At 45.0% G+C, this 19961-nt stretch overlaps 1 protein-coding gene across 6 annotated transcripts; it reads right to left on the bottom strand.

The window, feature by feature from the left end:
• Positions 1-1774: 1774 nt before the first annotated feature.
• MCM10 (minichromosome maintenance 10 replication initiation factor) lies at positions 1775-19568 on the bottom strand. Of its 6 annotated transcripts, none has more exons than XM_040061638.2 (20): positions 19490-19568; positions 18257-18335; positions 17138-17458; positions 16265-16369; positions 15550-15684; positions 15172-15346; positions 14295-14460; positions 13614-13781; positions 12143-12259; positions 10896-11095; positions 10129-10229; positions 9019-9120; positions 8803-8920; positions 8222-8450; positions 7263-7422; positions 6473-6591; positions 5488-5601; positions 4611-4756; positions 4357-4399; positions 1775-3975 (listed from the first exon to the last, which is right to left on the bottom strand). In XM_040061638.2, exons 2-20 carry the CDS (start codon positions 18261-18263, stop codon positions 3892-3894), a joined length of 2610 nt encoding a protein of 869 aa, XP_039917572.1. In that variant the 5' UTR covers positions 18264-18335; positions 19490-19568; the 3' UTR covers positions 1775-3891. The 6 variants fall into 6 exon arrangements, with proteins under 6 accessions (XP_039917572.1, XP_039917569.1, XP_039917570.1 ...); XM_040061635.2 differs by having other exon boundaries at positions 2029-3975; positions 17069-17458; XM_040061636.2 differs by having other exon boundaries at positions 2029-3975; positions 17069-17458; positions 19515-19561.
• Positions 19569-19961: the final 393 nt, after the last annotated feature.

Here is a 19961-nt window from a genome sequence, read left to right as displayed (position 1 = left end):
CAGTTTAGGTTAACCATGTTAGCCCTGCTTGGACTATTTTTTATTAGCAGCATCCAAGTTTCAAAAGGGAGCATGTAAAAATTAGACATCTGGCTGCTTATTTGGCCCCAGTGTTTCAGACACTTTTTTTTTTTTGCCTTGACATTTCACATGTGTTGAAAACAAAGGCTTCCTGGAGCTTGGTAAAAGACAATAAACACAGAGAAGATCTTTTGCTTAGAATTTATGTGCTATTTTCCAGACTAGCAGTTCAGCAGTGTCAGATTCAGTCTGACTCCTGACCTCGCTGACAGCGGTTGCACGCTCAGCGCTTTGATGTGAAGACACTGGGTAGGTGCCAGAGGAAAGATTTTGAATTTTGGCTTTGGCTTCTACTGCTGTAGATCAAAGTCTTACTTCATGTAAGAGAAATAGGGGGGAAAGGAAGTTTAATTAGCTACATTATAGTTTTTTCAAAGTCGATTTGACTCTATAAGCCAATCTGGAGTGTGGGAGATCCTTTTCCAGCAGTCATTTGTAATCAAAGTGGCAGTGAGTGATGCCCAACGTCCTCACAGTTATCACCTCACCAGCTCAGAGTGCTACTATGGTGATGTTAAGAGCATGATCCAAGAGCAGCTGGAGAAAGAAGTAATTGAATTTGGACATGCAAAATATAAAACGGTTTCTGCTCCAGACCTTGTGCTAATCTTAAATCACAACCTTATCTTGTAACTCACAAGTCATCTTGGCCTTTGTGCTGATAAGGCTTCTTGCTGCCTGCCTGGAGAAGCGCCCTTGTTCCACACACAGCCCCTTCACATCCCTGGAAATCAGCCCAGGAGCTTTGCAAATTCCTCCTCCAGCTCTACTCATCACCATTCCCACCTCTGGGCTGCCAAAATTGATTTCATCCAGGTTCTTTGCTATCTTTTCAGTGCAAATCAACCCAGGTAGGAGGAGCTTGTGCCAGCAGGTATTTAGATAGGAGAGGGTGTTATTCAATCCTTCTGTAACTGGATTTGCATGAAGAGGACATAGTTTTCAAAACACCCATCTGAGCCCTCCTCTGCTCACCACATCAATCCAATGAGCCTTTTGGCTTACACCAAGCAGGGTTTTGTGCATTGGAGCTTGTAGCTTCGAATTTAATTTAGTGTTGTCTGTACATTTCTGTTTGAGACTTTGAAGAGGCAGTAAGTTAATGGTTTTTATGACCAAACAGATCTGCTCATATCAGGAACAAGCAGGAAACACTGCATGCAAAGATGCTGTTTTCTAGGTCTGTTGTTGCTGTTGTTTTGTGGGATTTTTAAATGCAGGTAGTTTGGAAAAAAAGAACAAAGCTAGTGCAAGGAAAAGGAATCAATCTTTAAAGTGACCTCTAATGACCAGGATGGGAAACCTGTGCCTGAGCATCAGCTTCTGAGGAGCCAGATTCATGTGCTTTTTGCCCCCTGTGTAGGGAACTTGCCCCAGATGCTGCATTACAAAAGCATTTCATGGTAACACAAAATAGGTGCAGCAAGGCTGAACAGATGATGGACTACAAAGAAAAGCTGACCTACAAAATCAGATTGCTGCCTCTAGTTTAGGTTTTCAAAGATTATGATGAGCTGTGCATTACTTATTTTTTCTAGTCACTGTCTTGATACACTTTTGGGCTCTTACTCTATTAATGTAAGGTCACTAATAATATAGTTGTTAAAATCAATATTAATATAAAATTAATGGAATTAATATAAAATTCCATATGTGAGGAAGTGTTTAAGCTTTTCAACATCCTTTTTCTGCACAAAAGCAACCAGTGGATCGGTTTCAGTATGAGCTTACATGGGAAGTTATTGGTACAGCTGATGGACAACATGGATTTTGGTCTTGAAATAAAGGTTAAATTGCAGCAAAAGCAGCTTTAATGGCTGCACTGGATTATTTCTGTGGTTCAGAAATTCTGTTGTGGCTTGTGTGGCTGAATAACCAAAGTGAACCCTGGAAAATCAGGTGCTGGTTCTGAGGGGAACACTGGGGTGCTGCAGCTGCAAGTCACCCAACAATCCAGTAACTGCTGGTCCTGCAGGATGTTTGGGCCAAACCCATTTTGGAGAGAGCTTTGGGCAAAGCTCCTGCCAGTATCTCCTCATCTCCTTGCTGTGACCATCCTGACTGATCCCAGCTTCCCTGTTAGAGTCAAGCAGTCAGGAATCAGGGTAGTAGTACAATCTCTGGCACAAGAAAAGCATCCCAAAATTCCAATCTCCCTCCACTCTGTTTACTGCCAGAGCTTAAACAAAGCAAAGTTCGGTTTCTTCACCCTATTTTTGCATACAAGCATTGCTTTCACTCCCACAGAGATACGTGTCTTCCATAGCCCAGTCCTGGGGGCATTAATGAAAATAGAGCATTAGCCCTCCTTTGACATTTTAATTTCTGCAGAATCTTTCCTTGGGCCCAAGAGACAAGAACTGGGAAAAGTGTGAGGCTTTCAACATGCTGGCTGAAGGCTGAGACCAACATGGAATGTCAGGGTTGTTTTGTGGACTCCAGGTGAGAAACTCCTGTTTAGTTTCCTTTTGGTGATTTAGCACTGAACTTGTGGGCAAAGAAAGATGTTGAGGAAGCAGCTCATCCTCTTCCTCAGAGAAACAGCATGCAGACCAGGGAGTGTTTTATTCTGTACTCTATTTATTCTGAACGAGGAGTCCACAGGAGATGTTGCCAAGCAATGTCACAGTTACTGACTTTGTCCCCTAGCAGTGACACCCCACTCAGCAAATGGTACCAACAGGAGACTGAAATGAGAGCTGTAGGCCAAGTAGCACCAACAACAGCACCAGTAAGAGATGAGGGCTGCAGAATGCTGAGGTGAACGTGTCCAGCTGCTCCAAATGAAGTGACTTATTTCTCTCCCAGCCCCTGTGCAGGCAAACCAGAGGCATCGACAAGACTGCTGGGACACGTGAGATGCTTAGTGGCCCTTTGATCGAATCACTGAGGTCAGAGGGAGTTTTGCACTTTAAAAAAAATATCTTGTGATCCAACTGGGCATGAGTTAGGGCAGGAAAAACAGTCCAGGAAAAGCTGGTTAAATGCCCCAGGCATCCCTACAGCAAAGTGCTGTCAGAAAAATGCCTGTATGAAGACATCATTTCTCAGGAGCCACCTCTTGGAGATTTCATCCTGCTTGGTCTGAGACAGGAACAGTAGCTATTTAAGTTACCAGGAAAAGGGTACATCTTTTAAATATAATCACTCAGCTCTTTCAAACCACTCAAAAAATGGTGCTAAATTCATTAAAATGCTTTTCCAAGTGGGAGCTACAGGGCTGTAGCCACAAGAGCATTGTAGTGTGGATGGTGCTGGGGGACAGGGAGCTCTTGAGTTTCCAGCACAAACACTGCTGGCTTGCAGGGCCAAAACCATGAAAGGGTTTTATAACAGGTAAGCCAAGGAAAAACTCAAGATGTGTTTGGCATCTATTCCCAAGGGTTCAGAGTGAGTAATTTTGAAACCAATGGAGAATGCTCTGTGCCTACAACCCCCTCACACCCCATTTTGTCCAAGAGCTGAAGACAGGTTGGCATGAACAAATCAGAGTATTAATTTCATTAAGTGCTTATGGAATCTACAGTCATTCCCATTCATGATGATTTGTCACCCAATAGTGAGTGTGTTAGCTGGAAAGAACAGGCATGAATGTGCATTTCACATCCAGTCTTAGTCAGTCAGTTAAAAAAAGATCAAAGTTCAATATCCATGCAGTGGCCTGGTGGACACTTGGCAGATAATCTTTTCATCACAAACTGATTCCCCTACTGATTCATCACTAAAACCTGAATCCTCTTGGCAGTACAGTAAATGTGTGTTTCAGACACAAAAATCCATCCATGTGTTGTGAAAAAAATCAACTCCAGATCACTTAAGACTATTGAGAAATTTTGGTTGTTCCTCTCCTCTTGGTAAAAGCGTTTCTCCACCAATCTTCGGACCTTTTTTCTCCTGGAAACATGAACCATGGAGAAAAGAGATTAAACATGTAGTAGGTGTCTCCCAAACACTTCTCTGGCAGTAACTGTAGGGCTAAATTATCTGACTAAACATTGACAGACCCTCTGGGGACCTTGATATTCTGAATTCTTATAACTTTGTTCAAAAGCCATTTCCCCATGGTTAAATAAAACAAAAGCTTTGAGAACAGAAAGCAAGAAGTGGAAGCCCATATATAACAGAGGCTGCAGACACCTGTGTGCAGCTGACAAAATGCAGAGCTGCTGGGCTTTGCTGGGAGCTCGTAAGGGCACAGAACCAGAGAGGGGGACAAAAGTACCACAGGAAGCAGCTGCAGTGCTGAGGTGCTCAGAGCTGCTGGCTCACACTTACCTTTAGCATCCCATCTCGCTCCCACTTGAAGAGGCCACAGTTGCTGCAAGATGAAGAGGGCATGTGAGGACCACTGTGCTGTGTTTGCTACACAGTATGAGGGGATCCTAAAGTAACCCCGCACCCAGCCCATGCTCCTTGGCACAAGGGCCAACATTCCCCTTTTAGGACACAGTTACATGACTCACAACAAGTTACCTATGAAGGGACAGTACCATGATCCCAGTCACTATTTCATGAGGCTCATTTCTTACCTGCAGGGCTTTTTTGGAAGCCTGTCAAGGGAAATAGCTCTGCTTCCACAAGGACATTTGAAAAATCTCTTGATGGCATCATGCCAGAGGTAGTCGTGGTTATCCTGCACACAGGTCTCCAGAGGCCTGAAGTAGGTGTAATTACACTGTGAGGAGGAGAGAGAGAGCCTGAGAGACCTGTTCTGGGGGCTGCCAACAGCTGAATGTTCAGAGGAAAGCATCCCTGTCCTCTCCTCTCCTGAGGAGCCCAGCAGTTGGGTCACCACCCTAGGTTTTGTCACTGCTCCTTCTAATGCCATCCTCCCCCTGTGCCACCACCCTGTGGTCCTGCTCCCAGCATTTTATGGGGCACAAGTGTCCCTCTTGTCCCTCTGTGCAATCCCAAAAAGGTAGGGAAGGCAGCAAGAGGGAAAGTTCAGCAGGTGCTAACACTTTGGAAGTGGGAGGTAATGCTCCCCTTCCTCTCAGTATATTTGGGATAGTCATAAAGCTCCACTCCTCCGGAAATGCAGATAGAGGATTCCTACCCAGTGTTAATGTTTTCAAGGACTCTATTTTTTCATGAAATACGGGGAACTGAGGGTCCTGGTACAAAGCATTTCAGGTAAGAAATGGAGAAATACAGGATGGCAATAGCCATGGAACCACTGGCATAAGCACTGAGTTGAGATGCTGAGCACAGCACTAAAGCCTTGCCATGTCTCAGTCACTCAGTCACAGGCTGCTCTCAGCAATGTGCATAAGGAACAAAACATCATTCCCTGCACTGGACCATGGCCAACAGAGTGACAGCTGGGAGTCTGCAGGACAGTCCAGCACCATTTTGCAGAATCCATGTTCCACTCCCCTGCTGGTATCCTGGCTCCCCTTCCCTCACCGTTTTACACGTCACAACTCGGCATTTCACTGCTTTGATGTTCCTCATCTTCTCTTCCAGTTCTTCCTTTTTCACCAGTGGCTGAAAATATTGCTCCTGCAGTTCAGCCTCAGCCTGTGGGGCACACAAAATGGGTTGTGAGGACACAAAGAGGGAAGAAGCCACTCCATAAATGGCTTTAGGGCAAATTATTACCAGGCCTGCTTGAAGCAGACTGCAGTCTGGGAGCAAAGAAACACATCATCACTTTTGCTTCAAACAATCCATTATTGTACACTTGCTGTAGTTCACCTGCACTGGAACAAGCCAAGTCTGAAATGCACCAGTGGGAAGGTTTAACAACAGCAGGAGGTACTGAAATAAGCACAAACCCATGAGGACAGTGCAGAGAGAAGTCAGGTAGGCAGATGTAATTAATGGAATAGGTTCCTAGGCAAAAATGTTACTCCCCAGAAGACCTTAAAACAACTATGACTTCATGCCAGTAAGTGTCCAAGAGCCCTGTGCCGTTGGAGGTGCTGTAACCCTGGGAGAGTGCTCAGCAGAGACCCCAAGTGTGAGAATTCCAACCTCTCAGCTTTCAGGGCACCTGATGGCGTTTCACAGCTGACATGAGCCACAGATGAAGGTGGCAGCTGCCTTTATGTGGCCAAGATGTCAAGTAATGAGGGGCAAAATATGCATGTGGCTCATTTGATTTTAAGGCAGAGGGATTTCTTTGGTTAGCCACCAAGAGGAAACTTCACTGATTAGTCCGAGCACAACAGAAAACCTGATGTCAACTGGCAACATGAGCTTACCCCGGCTATGGCAACAGCACTGACTTGCAGGCACCTTGCCCTGTGTGCCCAGAGACACTCAGCCCTACTCCTCAGACAGGCTGGGGCCTGTGAGGTGTTTGGGTGCCTGCTTCTTGCTGACATCCTGAGGAGTCCAGTCAGCTCCCAGTTCTAAGCCCTCAGTCACAGCTGGATCGAGGCCATACCTCTTTTAGGACATCTGTGTGCTTGGACTTGGCCTTCAGGATTTTCTGGAACTCTTCTGACTCCAGATAGGCCAGCTGCTCACGCCGTTTCTTTTGGGCAGGTTCCAGTTCATCCATTTCTAGGGAGACAAAAAGGTTCAGTCCTACACAACAAGGCTGTGATGGCTAAACTTGCTCACTGCAGGAGATTTTGGAAGTCTCAGGTCTCTCAGGCAGATGTTCAGGTCAAACAGCAGCTTTTCACAGATTGGGAACATGAAAACAAGCTCAAATATGTCTTCAGAAAAAATAAAAGTATTTTTTGTAAAATAACATTGCATCTTCTCTCAAAGCACTGTACTAGGAATTTTCACATTATTCCCAGGAGTGCAAGCAGTGTTCCCTCACTGACTGATGAAGACACTTTAAAGGGAATTAAACAATTCATCCAGGATCACACAGTAAATCACCAGCAGGCAAACTCAAGTTCCCACAAAAAATTCAGATAGCTTCCCAGGGGGGATTGATTCTTGGTTTCCCTTGGTGAAGTCAGCCTTGCCCTGCAGATGCTCAAGTGCCAGAAGGAAGGGAACAGAGATGAGCACAAGGAGCTATTGGAGATTACATCTCACTCTTTCTCCACAGGGTTAGAGAGGTTTTTAGTCTTTCCAACAAACCCTTGAAGTTCCAAACAGACCTAACTTGGCCTCTTTTTAGCACAGTAATTAAGTCCTTAACCCAGAGCAACTACTGCTCTGTCAGGAGGACAAAAGCACATTTTTTTCCTGTTCTAGAAGCTAACAGTACATACCACTGTCTGCTTCTGCACCTTGTGAATGAGCAACATTTTTCTCAACTCTTTCAACAATTTCTAGGACATCCTCAACATCAGTCCTTTTCCTCTTGACGCTGTTTGGGTCCGTTTTAGGAAGAATCTGGCCTTTTGCTCGTAGTCGTTGTATTGCAGCCAGCTAGAAAACAGGAAAGAGCAGGGAAGTGTTGGTGACCTGTCTGGAAACTTCCAGAGGTAGCAGAGGAAGAGAGAACATCCACTGGCCTGAGCATGGGGCTGGCTGGAGAGAGACCCAAAAAAATTCCCAGCTCTCACATACACCCAGCTCCCTGTGACTTCCCAAACCATAGTCACTTCTTCACGGGTGTTACCAGGCCTGGTGTCTCTGCAGCTGAGCTTTACCTGCTTCACAAATCAGTAAGTTTTTCAGAGAAATCAAATCACTTGAGATTTCCACATAAACTGATAATAATTTGGAATAGGAAATTTCTTACAACTATTCCTTTTCATACTCCCAGAATGCTAACTTTCTCATTCTAGCTGGAAAAGTTTCTTTGACAAACAAATGAACATATTTTTGCTAAAAAAAGATGCATTCTGTTTTGGCTAGAAAACAAAATTATCCAGACTCATGACACAACACAGCTAAACCATTGCTTACCTACCTGTCAAACAAAACACCTGCATTAAACTGCTCTAGCAATGCCAGAGTTTAGCACTCCAGGGATTTTCAGCACAAATCCTTTGCCTTAAGAGATTGACTGAAGGCAAGATGGCAGCATGGACTTGGGCACTAACAGCTATCAGGAACCACAGGTATCCTGTATGCTGGAATATGGGGAGTGTGATCCCACAAATGACAAACTCCACTAACACCAGAATTGAGTTGGGCCATATCTGACCAAAGACTCCTCTTCTACCACAAACCACATTTCCCTTAACCTCTCTAATACATAAAAGATGCAAAGAGCTGGTACCTTTTTGGCTTCTGCCAAGCTGTCTAGCTTTGGCCTTGGAGGTGGAGACTTGTCAAAGAAGAGGATATCTTCTCCTTCTGAGAAGCCTGTACCTAGCCTGGGCCTTTGAGGAGTTGGCATTTTTGCAGCTTTGGGAAACTCTGCCCCAGGCACTGGGGAATGGAGGGAGGTCTGTCTGGAGGAGGATGGCAGAGCAGGAGTGCTGGCTTTACCTGTGTTCTGGAGAAACCTTGTAAAGACAAGAATAATTCAATTAGGGACACAAGTGAGAGATAGAAAGGTTTAAGAAACAAATAGAAGGGGATGCAGACTATGATTTTTTACTATTTACCCTTTAATAACTAAAAGAAACACGCAGCAATTTTGGCATTGAGAAGTAAACAAGACTGGTAAAAGACTCGCTGAGTCACTGAAATCAAGAGTGACTTGAAGAAGTCACCAGAAGGAGTGAATGACCAGTTGTTTTCAAAGCTAAAATCAGAGAGAGGTATCACACAAAGCTGAGAAGTAAGAAGTGAAAACACAGCTGTCCTTAGGGCTACAATAACACAACCCTTCCTGTGAAAGCCAGTGTTTCTTACCGCCTCTGAATCTCTTCAGATCGCTTTTTTCTGGCCTCCAGCAATTTCTGTTTCTGTTGCTTGAGGAGCGCTGAAGCAGAGATAGACTGGGAATTTGCCCCTTGCTTCTTTTCAGCATCTGGGAAAAAAGAATAAACCGAAATAAAAAGACACTTTGTTCAGAAGGAGGTAGAGTGATTTTAGGTGTGGGTCTTTCTTCAGGCAAAAGGACAATACCTGTTTTGGTCCAGTGTTTGCAGAGATTTCGTGCTCCAAAAGTTGGCTGTGCCAGCAGTTCCCTGAATTCTTCAGAACACTGCATGGGTCTCTTCGCTGCACCTGAGTGGAAGAGGCAGAAATACAGTAGATTTGAAGTGAGGAAGGGAAGCAGGCCCGGTTTTCCAGATGTAAAATCATCTAGGTTGGAAGAAGCCCTTGAAAGTCACCTGACCCCCTCTCAAAGCAAAACCAACCTCTACATTATATCTGGTTGCCCAAGGTCTTGTAATTTGCCCCAGACATTTCTATCCCTTCAGCAACTCAATCTCAGTTCCCCATCAGCCTGGGCTGTCTGTGTTACTCCCACCATTCCCATTTTTAGGATGCTTGACAGTCCTAAAGCCTCCACACTTTATCCCTGGAGAATTAAGAGCAGCTTAAAAGCTGCTATGGACATACACCATGTTGTCTGAAATGGAGGCAACTGATGGAACTGAAAGATGTAAGTAAGACTAAGTGGTATCTAGAACACAGTTTGAATAATCAGTCACCTGCTCTCCGAGGTGCACAAAGAGTGTAACATTAAGTGTTTTACAGAAACAAAACAGAGAAGACTGGTAACATCCAGGGCCTATGAAAGGAACATGCTTTGACACAAAATTAAAATACTAGAAACAAGGTGGGTTCTCAAGGGGCCGCCTGCATTGCAGACCTGACTGATTTATACTTAGTATGCCTTCGAAGCTTTCAAGATTGAGAGAAGTAATTTATTTTAATCAAATAAAATAAATCCTCTGGTTCAAAGTTCTTAAAACGTCCAATTCCCATTAATCTGGCAAAGATCTTCTGTCACTGTCCAAAGACAGAACAGGAGACTTAATTTGGGGGAACTGATAAAAAAAAAAATGATGCATGGAGCCACACAGTTGCTTAGTTACATTTGCCTTGAAACTGTGATTTCAAGAGGGAAGAGGAATTGTGACCAGCTGAGGAAGTTGCCTGCAAATGACCCCTTCTGCAGCAAACTGACTGCCAGGTTCATTCAGTGACTGGAAGGCCCTGGAACACATCTACACATGGATCTGGAAACATTTAAAGAGTGAAGAGACTACTTGGGTAATTGAGTACCAATTTTCTGCCTGGTTTCCTGGACAATTGCATCAGATCCTCTCACGACCAGGTTGGAGAGAGTGGTTTGAACCTTCCTTTTCGGCACAGCAGCTGCTGCACTAGAAAGAGGAAACAAATGGAAAGGAGGTTGGAATTGCTTCATTACTGTGGAGTCACATCAGGTATTAGAGGGCAGTGGTAAGGGAATAAAAGCTGTGTCCAAGCACAGGGCTGGATCCAGCTGTGATTCATCTTTCCACAGCTGTCTTCATGGGATTAGGATAAAGGACCTGGCCCCTATGAGATGCACACTGATCTTGGTCAGTCGTGTTTCCTCATTAACCCAGAGTGACAGTGTATTATTTCAGCCAAGGAGGACATGAGGAAATACAGAAAACACTGACTCTGGGATTAAATGCAGTAAGTCGTAAGAAAATACAGTTACAATCTCGGAGACTCAAATGCTTGGGATCTCATGATCTCAAAGCCCATTAATCTACTGAAACACAAAGCTGTGTTGACACCACAGTATTAACGTAGAGGTAAAAACAACCCACAGCATGTCTTAGTACCAACTCAAAATCTTCCTGTCAAACAGCAGCTCTGTTACCCCTTGTGGCTGGTTGGCTTATGCCAAATGTTGGGCTTTATTCTTATCTGGTGAATGTAATTAAGGCAAAGGCACTCTCTAAATGAATAGACTCCCTTAGATATAGCTTCAGGCTCCCTTGTACATGTGGGGGAAATTCTGTTCAAAAACAAGGGAGATAAATGGTTTCTCTTACACTGAGGCTGCATATGCTGCTGAAGAGACTCCTCCATAGTAAAACCCATCCTGACACAGCTTCTCTTTCAAAGTGGGATTTTTCCGACCAAATTTTTTGGGAATGCGGCCACCAGAAAAGGTGGACTGCAGATCTGCCCTCTTCGAGCTGAGCTTCTTGTACTGGGATTGTATGTGATACTGACAATATTCACAGTCATTCTGAAAAGAAACAGGAGAAGCCTGTTACAGAACACCAGCAATTACAATTTCCTTCATTCCTCTCACCCACATGTATCCTTGTATGGCTAAAATGCAGTAATATCTCTACTGTGGTACCTCCAGTGTTTGATCAACTGAACAAAAATATGCCCACACTCGAGCAACGAAAAACAAAGGTAAAATTGCCTATACTAATCACTGGAAACAACCCTGTGCATCAAGGAATTTTAAGGTCATTCCTTTAAGTCAACTCATATCCCACCCAGGACCTCTTGCCCAGATTCTGTATTTTTGACTCTACTCAGTTTTATGTACTGTATGCACAGACTCCTCCTGGAGTGGGTCTGCAATCAGAGTCTTGATTGGCTACAAGTATCTTCTGTATTTGTCTTCTACCCAATTCCCACACTGCCAGCTCCTCCACAGTTCTTCATTCCTTCATTTAATCTCCTCCTTCCTATACCCTACTATCTACAACCCTTCTGACTCAGACAAGGTTCCTTTCAGGTATCACAGCATCACCACAGCCATGAAGTAATAATCCACAAGGCTTTTAAGCTAGTACAAGTCAGTAATGTCCTAAAAGAAGGATCCCAACACTTTTTTCTCTCATCTCCAGTGTCCCACATTCAGGTGTAAGTATCCTAACAGCTTGCAGGTACACTGGACAAGGGAGCCCATAGGGTTAAACTCATTCAAAAAAATAGCCATTCCCCAAAAAAATCTTGTGCTGTTTTTCCCTGGAGGAGTTTTCTAGTGCAGTGCATGGAAGCTTGCACTGGAGCAAAGGAGAATGAAAGGGTGTAGAATCATAGGTCAAGACCATCTCCTTTCACTGCAGCACCAGCCTTTCATTCAGGGAAATCCTCTGCACAGTGACAGCACAGAAACAGCTCCTCTGGGTTTTGTTTGTCACTTTCTCCACCCACTTTAGTTAGTTGCAAGTAAAGATCCAGAAACAAGTAAAAAAGTCAGAGTATCAGTACAAAATCAGCAGCCAGATTTTCACCAACAGCTTAGGAATGCCTCAACTACTGAGATACAGACCAGGTTCACAATCTGTGCACAGGGATCACCATTCTTCTTTCTGGCTTTGCAGGTGCCCATATCCAGAGCTTCTCCCATAAGGAGGATCTTCTGGGGGTGGTCAATGGACAAACACACCTAGACAGAAATCAGAACACTCCTGGATAGGCCTCCTTCTAGACGTCACTGCTTTGTCTCTGATCTGGGTCAGTACCTCTGGTACTGACAACATAGTCTTAAATGCAGTCCTAGCTTAAGAAAGCCACGTGTCCTATTCAAATTGAGAAATGGCTCAGTTAAAAAGAAAAAAGTGAATTTACTTCTCACAAAGAGATGGAAAACATTTGAGTTCTATGTTCAGAGCCCCAAGAAACCAAAATACACCTAAGGCAGTCAAACTGTGCTGTAAATTGTCCTGTACAGCTGCTTGGCTCTGATGCCATCATGACCCCCACATCCAACAGGGGATGGGAGGCAGAGCTGTACCAGGTCTCTCTGTCTTTCTCCAAATGTCTTGGTCCCATCAAAACTCAGTCCTGTGCAAGAAGAGCGTCTGCTTCACACAACCAAATACACCAAGGACTGTGTCTGTAGCCAAGGGACAATTTCAGAAGTCAGTTTTAATGCAGTACTAAATGTGAACATTTTAGCTACGAAGAGCCATTCTTGACAGTGAAATGCAGCCCTCCTATTAAATCTGCTGTGCCTTTCTGCTCACCAACGGGACTATCTACTGCCTATTCATGCTAATTTAAGCAATTATATAGCTTAAAACACAATTAATGAGATCCTTAATTTTTCTATTTGGAGAATTTAAAACGCAGAACACTACATGATCAGCTGCTAGACTAAAATTCCCCTTGACAGAAGTAACTGGAAACAGGATCCATTGCAGTGCAATTAAAAAGATATTAATTTATTAGCAAAATCAAGCCGTCTTAAATGTTCTGCATGTACTGCATTTATAAATAATCGATTAAACAAGTGAAGTACTATGTATCAACCAACATATATTTATATAATACATTGTCTGTTTAATAAATCAAATATTGCTGCTTCTCTGTTGTGATTTTTGAACTAGAAACATTATGTAATCATATCTCATGCTCGAATTAGAAGAGAGAAATGTGCTTCTCCACCTTTTTCAGCTTTGAGAGACCTCTAGGCTGAAATAGGTGTTGCACTGAAGTAGCTGAATAAACTAAAATGAAAATACACTCCCTATATTTGTGGAAGAGCCAACTGCTACCAAGAGCAGATTAAAAACTAGAATAAACTCTGGGTTTAAATGCTTAATAGGAGTTCTTGAAGTTCAGTCTTCCAGGAGGCAAGGAGCAGATACACACCATGCAAGTACCTAAATGCAATTCAAACCATTGGGCAGACTGCTCCAATTTCAACCTGAAGATGTGTTATAAAGCTGAATCTCAGCCAAATATGAAAAGGTTCAGCTATAGGTTTTTATCTACAGCTGAATGAAAAATCCTCTCACCTCATCTGAGCCTTCTTTAGGTTTCATAGGGTTGGCATTGAGCAGGCCAATGACTGTGCCTTGGTCGGTCTTCCAGTGCTCCTTGTGGACTTCACCGAACAGGAAGAGCGAGACGCACTCATTGAGGTCCCGCAGGTCGTTCAGCCGCCAGATACTGAAGGTCCTGCCCTGGAACAGACATTCCCTTTCCTTTCAGCTTTGCTGCACACACACTGACTGCATCTCCTCTGCCTGCTTCTTTTAAAGAGCTGTGCTGATTTACCTCTTCCCAAGGTTTAAATGATTCCGAAAAGCACAATTTGTAATCTCAGTAGAGCTTAGATACAGTATCTCCAGCCAGCCATGTTGCCAGTTCTGGGGTTCTTAAAGACCAAAACAATAAATAATCCTGCTACCACCAACCTTTCTGTATCAAAGCCAGGCAGCACACTTGTTGAATAAAGAGGTTTTTACCCCACTAAAGACACAAAACCATGGCATATCCAGATCTGCTTCATCAATGACTTTCTATAGGACACATACAATGCTGGATGAAATCAGACAAGCCAAGATCTTTAATACAGAAGTTTTCCATTAACTACATGAAGTTGGCTGATTAAGTCAAAGATCTAGGAAAGTTTCTCAGGAAAGACCACCAGCATTTCACTTGAACCGAGCAAGGGATACAGTGAAGTTACTTACGTTATTTGTGCTCTGAGGAGTGACCTTCCTCACTATAACTCCAAATGTTACCCAGTCTATTTCTTCCAGATTTTCAGTAGCAAGTTTGTTCTTCAGCTGAGACAGTCGGATGAGCTTCCTGTTAGCCATTTTCCTGTCCATCTCGGCTGAAGACACCCGGGGTTTTCTAGATCCAGTGAAAGCAGGTAAAAGACAATACATCCATTGGCACAAATGGACGATCAATACCAACCAGCCTTTTCCTGGGGAGACTACATCTCTGCAAAACACCTCTGTGCCTCACTTCACCCTGAGGCCACTTGAAATAAACCCCCCCGTATCAGAAAGCTACTGATGACACTGGTTTTTGTCCAAATAGCTGCATTGTAACTCAGCCCCAAGCCTGCATTAACTCTGCTCATTTCAGACTGACCAAGAATGGCTGACTAAGCTGGGAATAGAGCTCGGGTTCTGGTGAGGACACCGTGAGGATTCAGAGTCCTCTTGTGGCCACACTGCGTATAGGGATGGTGAGTGGCTCCTGAGGCTTCTGTGTGCAGCGAAACCGGCTCAACTGGAGCTCAGCTGGCCTTTGCACATGCCCACTCCTTCCCTGCTCCACCACTGAGGATATCCCAGGGAAGGCAGTGCTAATGAAATTAGAGTTTTCTCTAATTCTAGAGTTAGAAAAGAGCAGAGGTGAAAACAGAAACACGGCACTAAGCTGAAAGTCAATGTTACATGATTACTGATCAACCAGTCAGTGCTGTGGCTTGTGTTACATCCCTTGATGACAAGTGACTAATCTGACATAGTTAGACCACATATATCCATTGTGTTTGCTTTGCTTTTACTGGAGGGGCTGTCCCCAGACAGGGCTCAGAGCTGGGCTGCTGACCTTAATCTCAGTCCTGAGAAGGTTTCCACAGACACTGGCGGCGTGGTTGCACTGGAGCATGCAGGCACATGAGAAGTCTTCTCTCTGGTCACCTTACCGGGTGTGTTCCCTACGGCAGATTTGAGAGGCTGGAATGCCAGACTGAGGACTTGCCGTGGAGGAGGAATCTTGTTCTCTTTAGCAGAAGAAAAAAGACAGAGGTCCCATTACAAATACAGTAATTAACTGTAATTAGCTCTCTGCTACTGTGACCAGAGCACTCCCGGTGCACTGAGTAGTATAACAGTGTCCTGGATGAGTCCACAGCACTGATGGGAACAATAAAAGCACTCGACAGAAGCCCAGTATGTTTAGTAAAAGGTAGACTGAGAATGGTACCTGCTGAGGATGAGTTTGATTTCTGCATTCCTCGCTTGGCTGGTGGTAAAGGATTGCCCAGCTCGGCCGAGAAGCATGGTGACTCTTGCAGCTTCTGAGCTTTCCTTTTCTTTAAGGGAGGACAGGGCGATTTACCTGGCCAAGGGAACAAAAAATTATGCGACCTTGGGATCTGGACTCAGACTCTAAGCACTGCTCCAAACTGTGTAACTCCTAAACAATAAGTCCAAGCCAGTGACCCATATGCAAACCTTTCAGCCAAGTTGTCAGCTGAAATATAACAGCTGAAAACCCCCAAAGACTCTTCCCCCTGACAGCTTAAGACTTTGGATGTCACTGCAACCTCAAAGCTGTGGAAAATAGAAGCATCCCATTTTCCAATATTTCCGTGAGTTTTCATTACTACATCGAACAAGCTATAGGAACAAACACAGCTGTATATACTGGAGGTAGCAACATCTGCCAGTAAGGAGGGACACCTCCAGAAGAGTCTGGAGCACTTAGTCATGAAAGCTGCCCAATCTAGAATTAATCCATGATGCGGAGACCAAAACTGATTTAATCTGTAGCTATAAGAAACAACCTGTGTGGGAACACAGCAGACCACCATTCCTCCTTGCTACTTAGTGCCCACTTCAAGATTATTTAAAGTCCTGCCTATAAACTCACATTGGTAAGCCAATAAATCATAAATCCATTTAATTAGTTTCATTACCAGAGGTTTTCTTCTCAGGGCCTGAACTGGACTGCTGCCCAAGAGCAGTCTTCTGCAACTGCTCCTGTAATGTCTTCATCTGTTCTTGCAATTTTCTCAGCTCAGCTAGGAAAGAAAGGAGAAGAAAAAGGATAATAATGAAGACAGCAGGAAGCCATTGCAAACAGGGATTTATGAGACCTCTAGAAGTCTGGCAGTTTTACTGCATCATGGAAACTTAGAAAATGAAGACTTGAGTCACAGTGCAGATTTACTTGATTCTACACAGCTCATAGTGAAGGCAAACTTTTCCCATACAGCCTGGAGCTGGGTCCTCTCATAAAAATTATTTTACTTAATTATGGTATGTTCCTTCCCATGTTGAATACAACTTTCCTACTCACCATAAGACAATTTAAATGGCTGATGATTGCACTCCTTAGCATAAAGAAGTACTTTCTTATATAATCAAATACACAGCCTGGACACAGGAAAGCTGTGGCCAGCTCTGCTTCCACACTGGTAGGGCAGAACCTCCTGCCAATAAGCCCTGAGAAGAAGGGACTGGAGTGCTGGTGAAAGATGCCATGGTGATATCTGATGCCCTGAAGGCTGAGGCAACATTGCTCTTCATGAGACAAGGTACAGGTACACAGGCAACCTTCCCTATGCTACTCAGCACAGCTCTGTTAGTCTCGAGCCCTCAGTCTTTCTTTTGGGAAAACAGGTTTGGTAAGTTTGGCCACTGAAAACTGAACCTAGAAATTTTCACAAGGCCTTTCAGTATTTCCTCTCCAGCTATCATCAAGAAGAGGCAGGCCATACCTCCTGTCCTCATCACTCTAGAGACAGAATATATCAAACAAAACAGATCAAAGATGCTGTTGCAGAAACCTTGCAGTTCTTCATTGGTTTTCTCCTTTGTCTGACTGGAAGCAGAAGCGGGGACAGCTTTCTCTGCCTCCTCCTCTTGCAGCAGGTCATCTACATCTCCAAACAGTGTATCCAAGTTCTCCTTCTGCTCATCAATCATGCTGTCCTCAGCATCAACCTCCTCGGTGTAGGATCCATCATCTTCTGCGTCAAAGAGCTCATCATATTCATCTGGTTCTCCACCCTCATCCTCTGGAGCATCTTCCTCCTTCGGAGAATTCTTCTCCTCAGTTGCTTCGTTTTCTTCCAGGAGGGAAGCCAACAGATCCAAGTCATCATCAGCTAAGGCAAAAATTAGACTCAGAGTTATTTCTGTCCAGTTAAAGAAAAGCTGCAAAGGAATAAAATATCCAAGACACCTTGATTACAAGCTAATGACATCTGAAACGAGATCAGAGCAGCAAGTGGTATTTTAAAAAAAATACACTTCAGGTTTAGCTAAAGGCATCTAGAGCAGCTTCTGGCTGTGAGGCCAGATGGAAATGTAGTTGCAGATGCCCTCAGCTTGTGGCACAGGCAGGCAAGTCAGCAGAAATTTTGCCAGCTACACAGCACTGGCTTTTCCTCCTATGCAGTTCCTTGAAGAGCAGCTGCTGTTACACAGAAAAGCCTGGAAGCTGTAAACATGTAGCCAACAGAGACACCCATGTGGCTTTTGCCATGGAAGGGAAAGAGGGAGATGCAAGGCAGGTGACAAAGCATATCCTCAGATAGAGTTTGCTCATGGAAAAACACAGAGAACAAAGAAATAGGGACAGAGGGACAAAAATGGCGACGATATTAGTACAGAGAGAAGAATGGGACAGACAGAGCAGAAATTAAAATCTGAGCAAACCAAGAAACTGATTCAGCCTTTGCAGCTGAGAAAAACACCAAACCAGGGAAGGCACAGAGCAGCCTCACAGGAGAGTGACAAAAAGAAAGAGGCAACCTCAAAGGACTCAGCAAATAAACTCAGTGGAATGCAAATTATTTTGCTAAAAGCCTTACCACGTTTTCTGAACACTTGCACTTATTAACTAACAAGCTAGTAGAAGAAGACAAGTTTCCCACTGAAAGGAAGAGAATTTTCTCCCTTACCGTCCATGGTTTCACCAGGATTTCTTCAAGAGCCCCTCAAGGCAAATACTCTTATTGTAGTGCACTACCCCGATATATTCTGTTATGGGGAGAATGAAAGTATATGTTAAAGTACATATACCTCATACAGAAATATATATTGTGTTCAGGGTCCTTATTTGACAACTTGTAATCTACCAGCTTGGTTTTGTTTACAGCCACAGATGAGGACTCCACTAAATTTAAAACCCACACATAGATTTTCTACATCAAATATCTGACCCATGCTGAACCTGCTGCAGCATAAGGACACTATTTTTATTAAAAAAACGCATTACAGACACAGAATTTAAGAAATGCTTGCCATGTTCTCATAGTAATAACCATTTCCACCTCAACTGATTACACCGAGTGCATCATAATTACTAGCACTTAACTAGTCATTAAAGTCTAACAGTTGTTATTCTCAAAAGTGTATATTCTGGGCTTCTCACAGCTTCTCCATTTCACGGAGAAGAGTCCGTGAAAAACCATCAGCACGGATGGACATGAATGGGCCAGGGAAGTTTGGATAAGAAAGACGGATATGAGACCAAATGAGTCACAAATCCAAACTCTAAATGTGCTTACAGATCTTCCTGCCGCAGAATCTTTTGTTTCGCCCATAAACCCCGCTTTTGATAGCTTTCTCATGCTCCAGAATATTCATTTTCAGCTACCCTGCCTAACTCGGACTAGCAGAGAAAGGCCAGTTACCACCGCGGACCCCGCGCTTTTTCCCTCACTGCTCTCTTTTTCCCTCTCCGCTCGGCCGCCTCCCCCACTCCGCAGAACCCCGACTTCCTCCGGGGCTCCCTCCCCCGCGGCTCCCCGACCCTCGGGCCAGGCTCCATGCCCCGGGATCGCTCCGTGTGCCCCAGGCACCCCCCTCACACGCCCCAGGCACCCCGCTCCCCTCACACGCCCCAGGCACCCCACTCACCGCTCCCCGCTCCCCTCACACGCCCCAGGCACCCCACTCACCACTCCCCGCTCCCCTCACACGCCCCAGGCACCCCACTCACTGCTCCCCTCACACGCCCCAGGCACCCCGCTCCCCTCACACACCCCAGGCACCCCACTCACTGCTCCCCTCACACACCCCAGGCACCCCACTCACTGCTCCCCTCACACACCCCAGGCACCCCACTCACTGCTCCCCTCACACACCCCAGGCACCCCGCTCCCCTCACACACCCCAGGCACCCCACTCACCGCTCCCCTCACACGCCCCGCTCACCGCAGCGCGCGCTGCCGCTACCCGCCAGAATTCGGACAGGCCCCGCCCCTTCCCGCGCATGCGCGCAGGCGCCATCTTTAGTGCTGGCAGCAGCCGCGCTGCCCGGCGCCATCTTGGCTGTGGGCGGGTGGAGGAGAAGGAGCGGGTGCCCGCTGAGGGGTGGAGGGCGATGGCGGCGTGACGGTCACAGAATCGATGGGATTGTAAAAGTCCTATCGAGTCCGACCTATAATAGATCACCACCTGTCAACTAGATCATGGCACTGAGTGCCATGTCCGGACTTTCCTTAAACACCTGCAGGGACGGTCACTCCACCACCTCCCTGGGCAGCCCGTTCGAATGTCGAATCACCCTTTATGTGAAGAAATTCCTCCCACTGTCCAACGTAAACCTCCCCTGGTGCAGGTTGAGGCCATGTCCTCTCATCCTTTTGCTGGTTGCCTGGG

Source organism: Hirundo rustica, chromosome 4, assembly GCF_015227805.2.
Source record: "Hirundo rustica isolate bHirRus1 chromosome 4, bHirRus1.pri.v3, whole genome shotgun sequence".
Lineage (NCBI taxonomy): Eukaryota > Metazoa > Chordata > Aves > Passeriformes > Hirundinidae > Hirundo > Hirundo rustica.
This window is presented reverse-complemented; position numbering and strand designations above follow the sequence as displayed.

Excerpts from the sequence above, each read along its gene's own strand:
- MCM10 (XM_040061635.2), bottom strand. Across the intron at positions 16,370-17,068 it reads TAGAGTGATGAGGACAGGAG|CTGAGCTGAGAAAATTGCAA; the intron begins GTATGGCCTGCC and ends TTTCTTTCCTAG. Across the intron at positions 9,121-10,128 it reads GGAAACCAGGCAGAAAATTG|GTGCAGCGAAGAGACCCATG; the intron begins GTACTCAATTAC and ends TCTTCCACTCAG.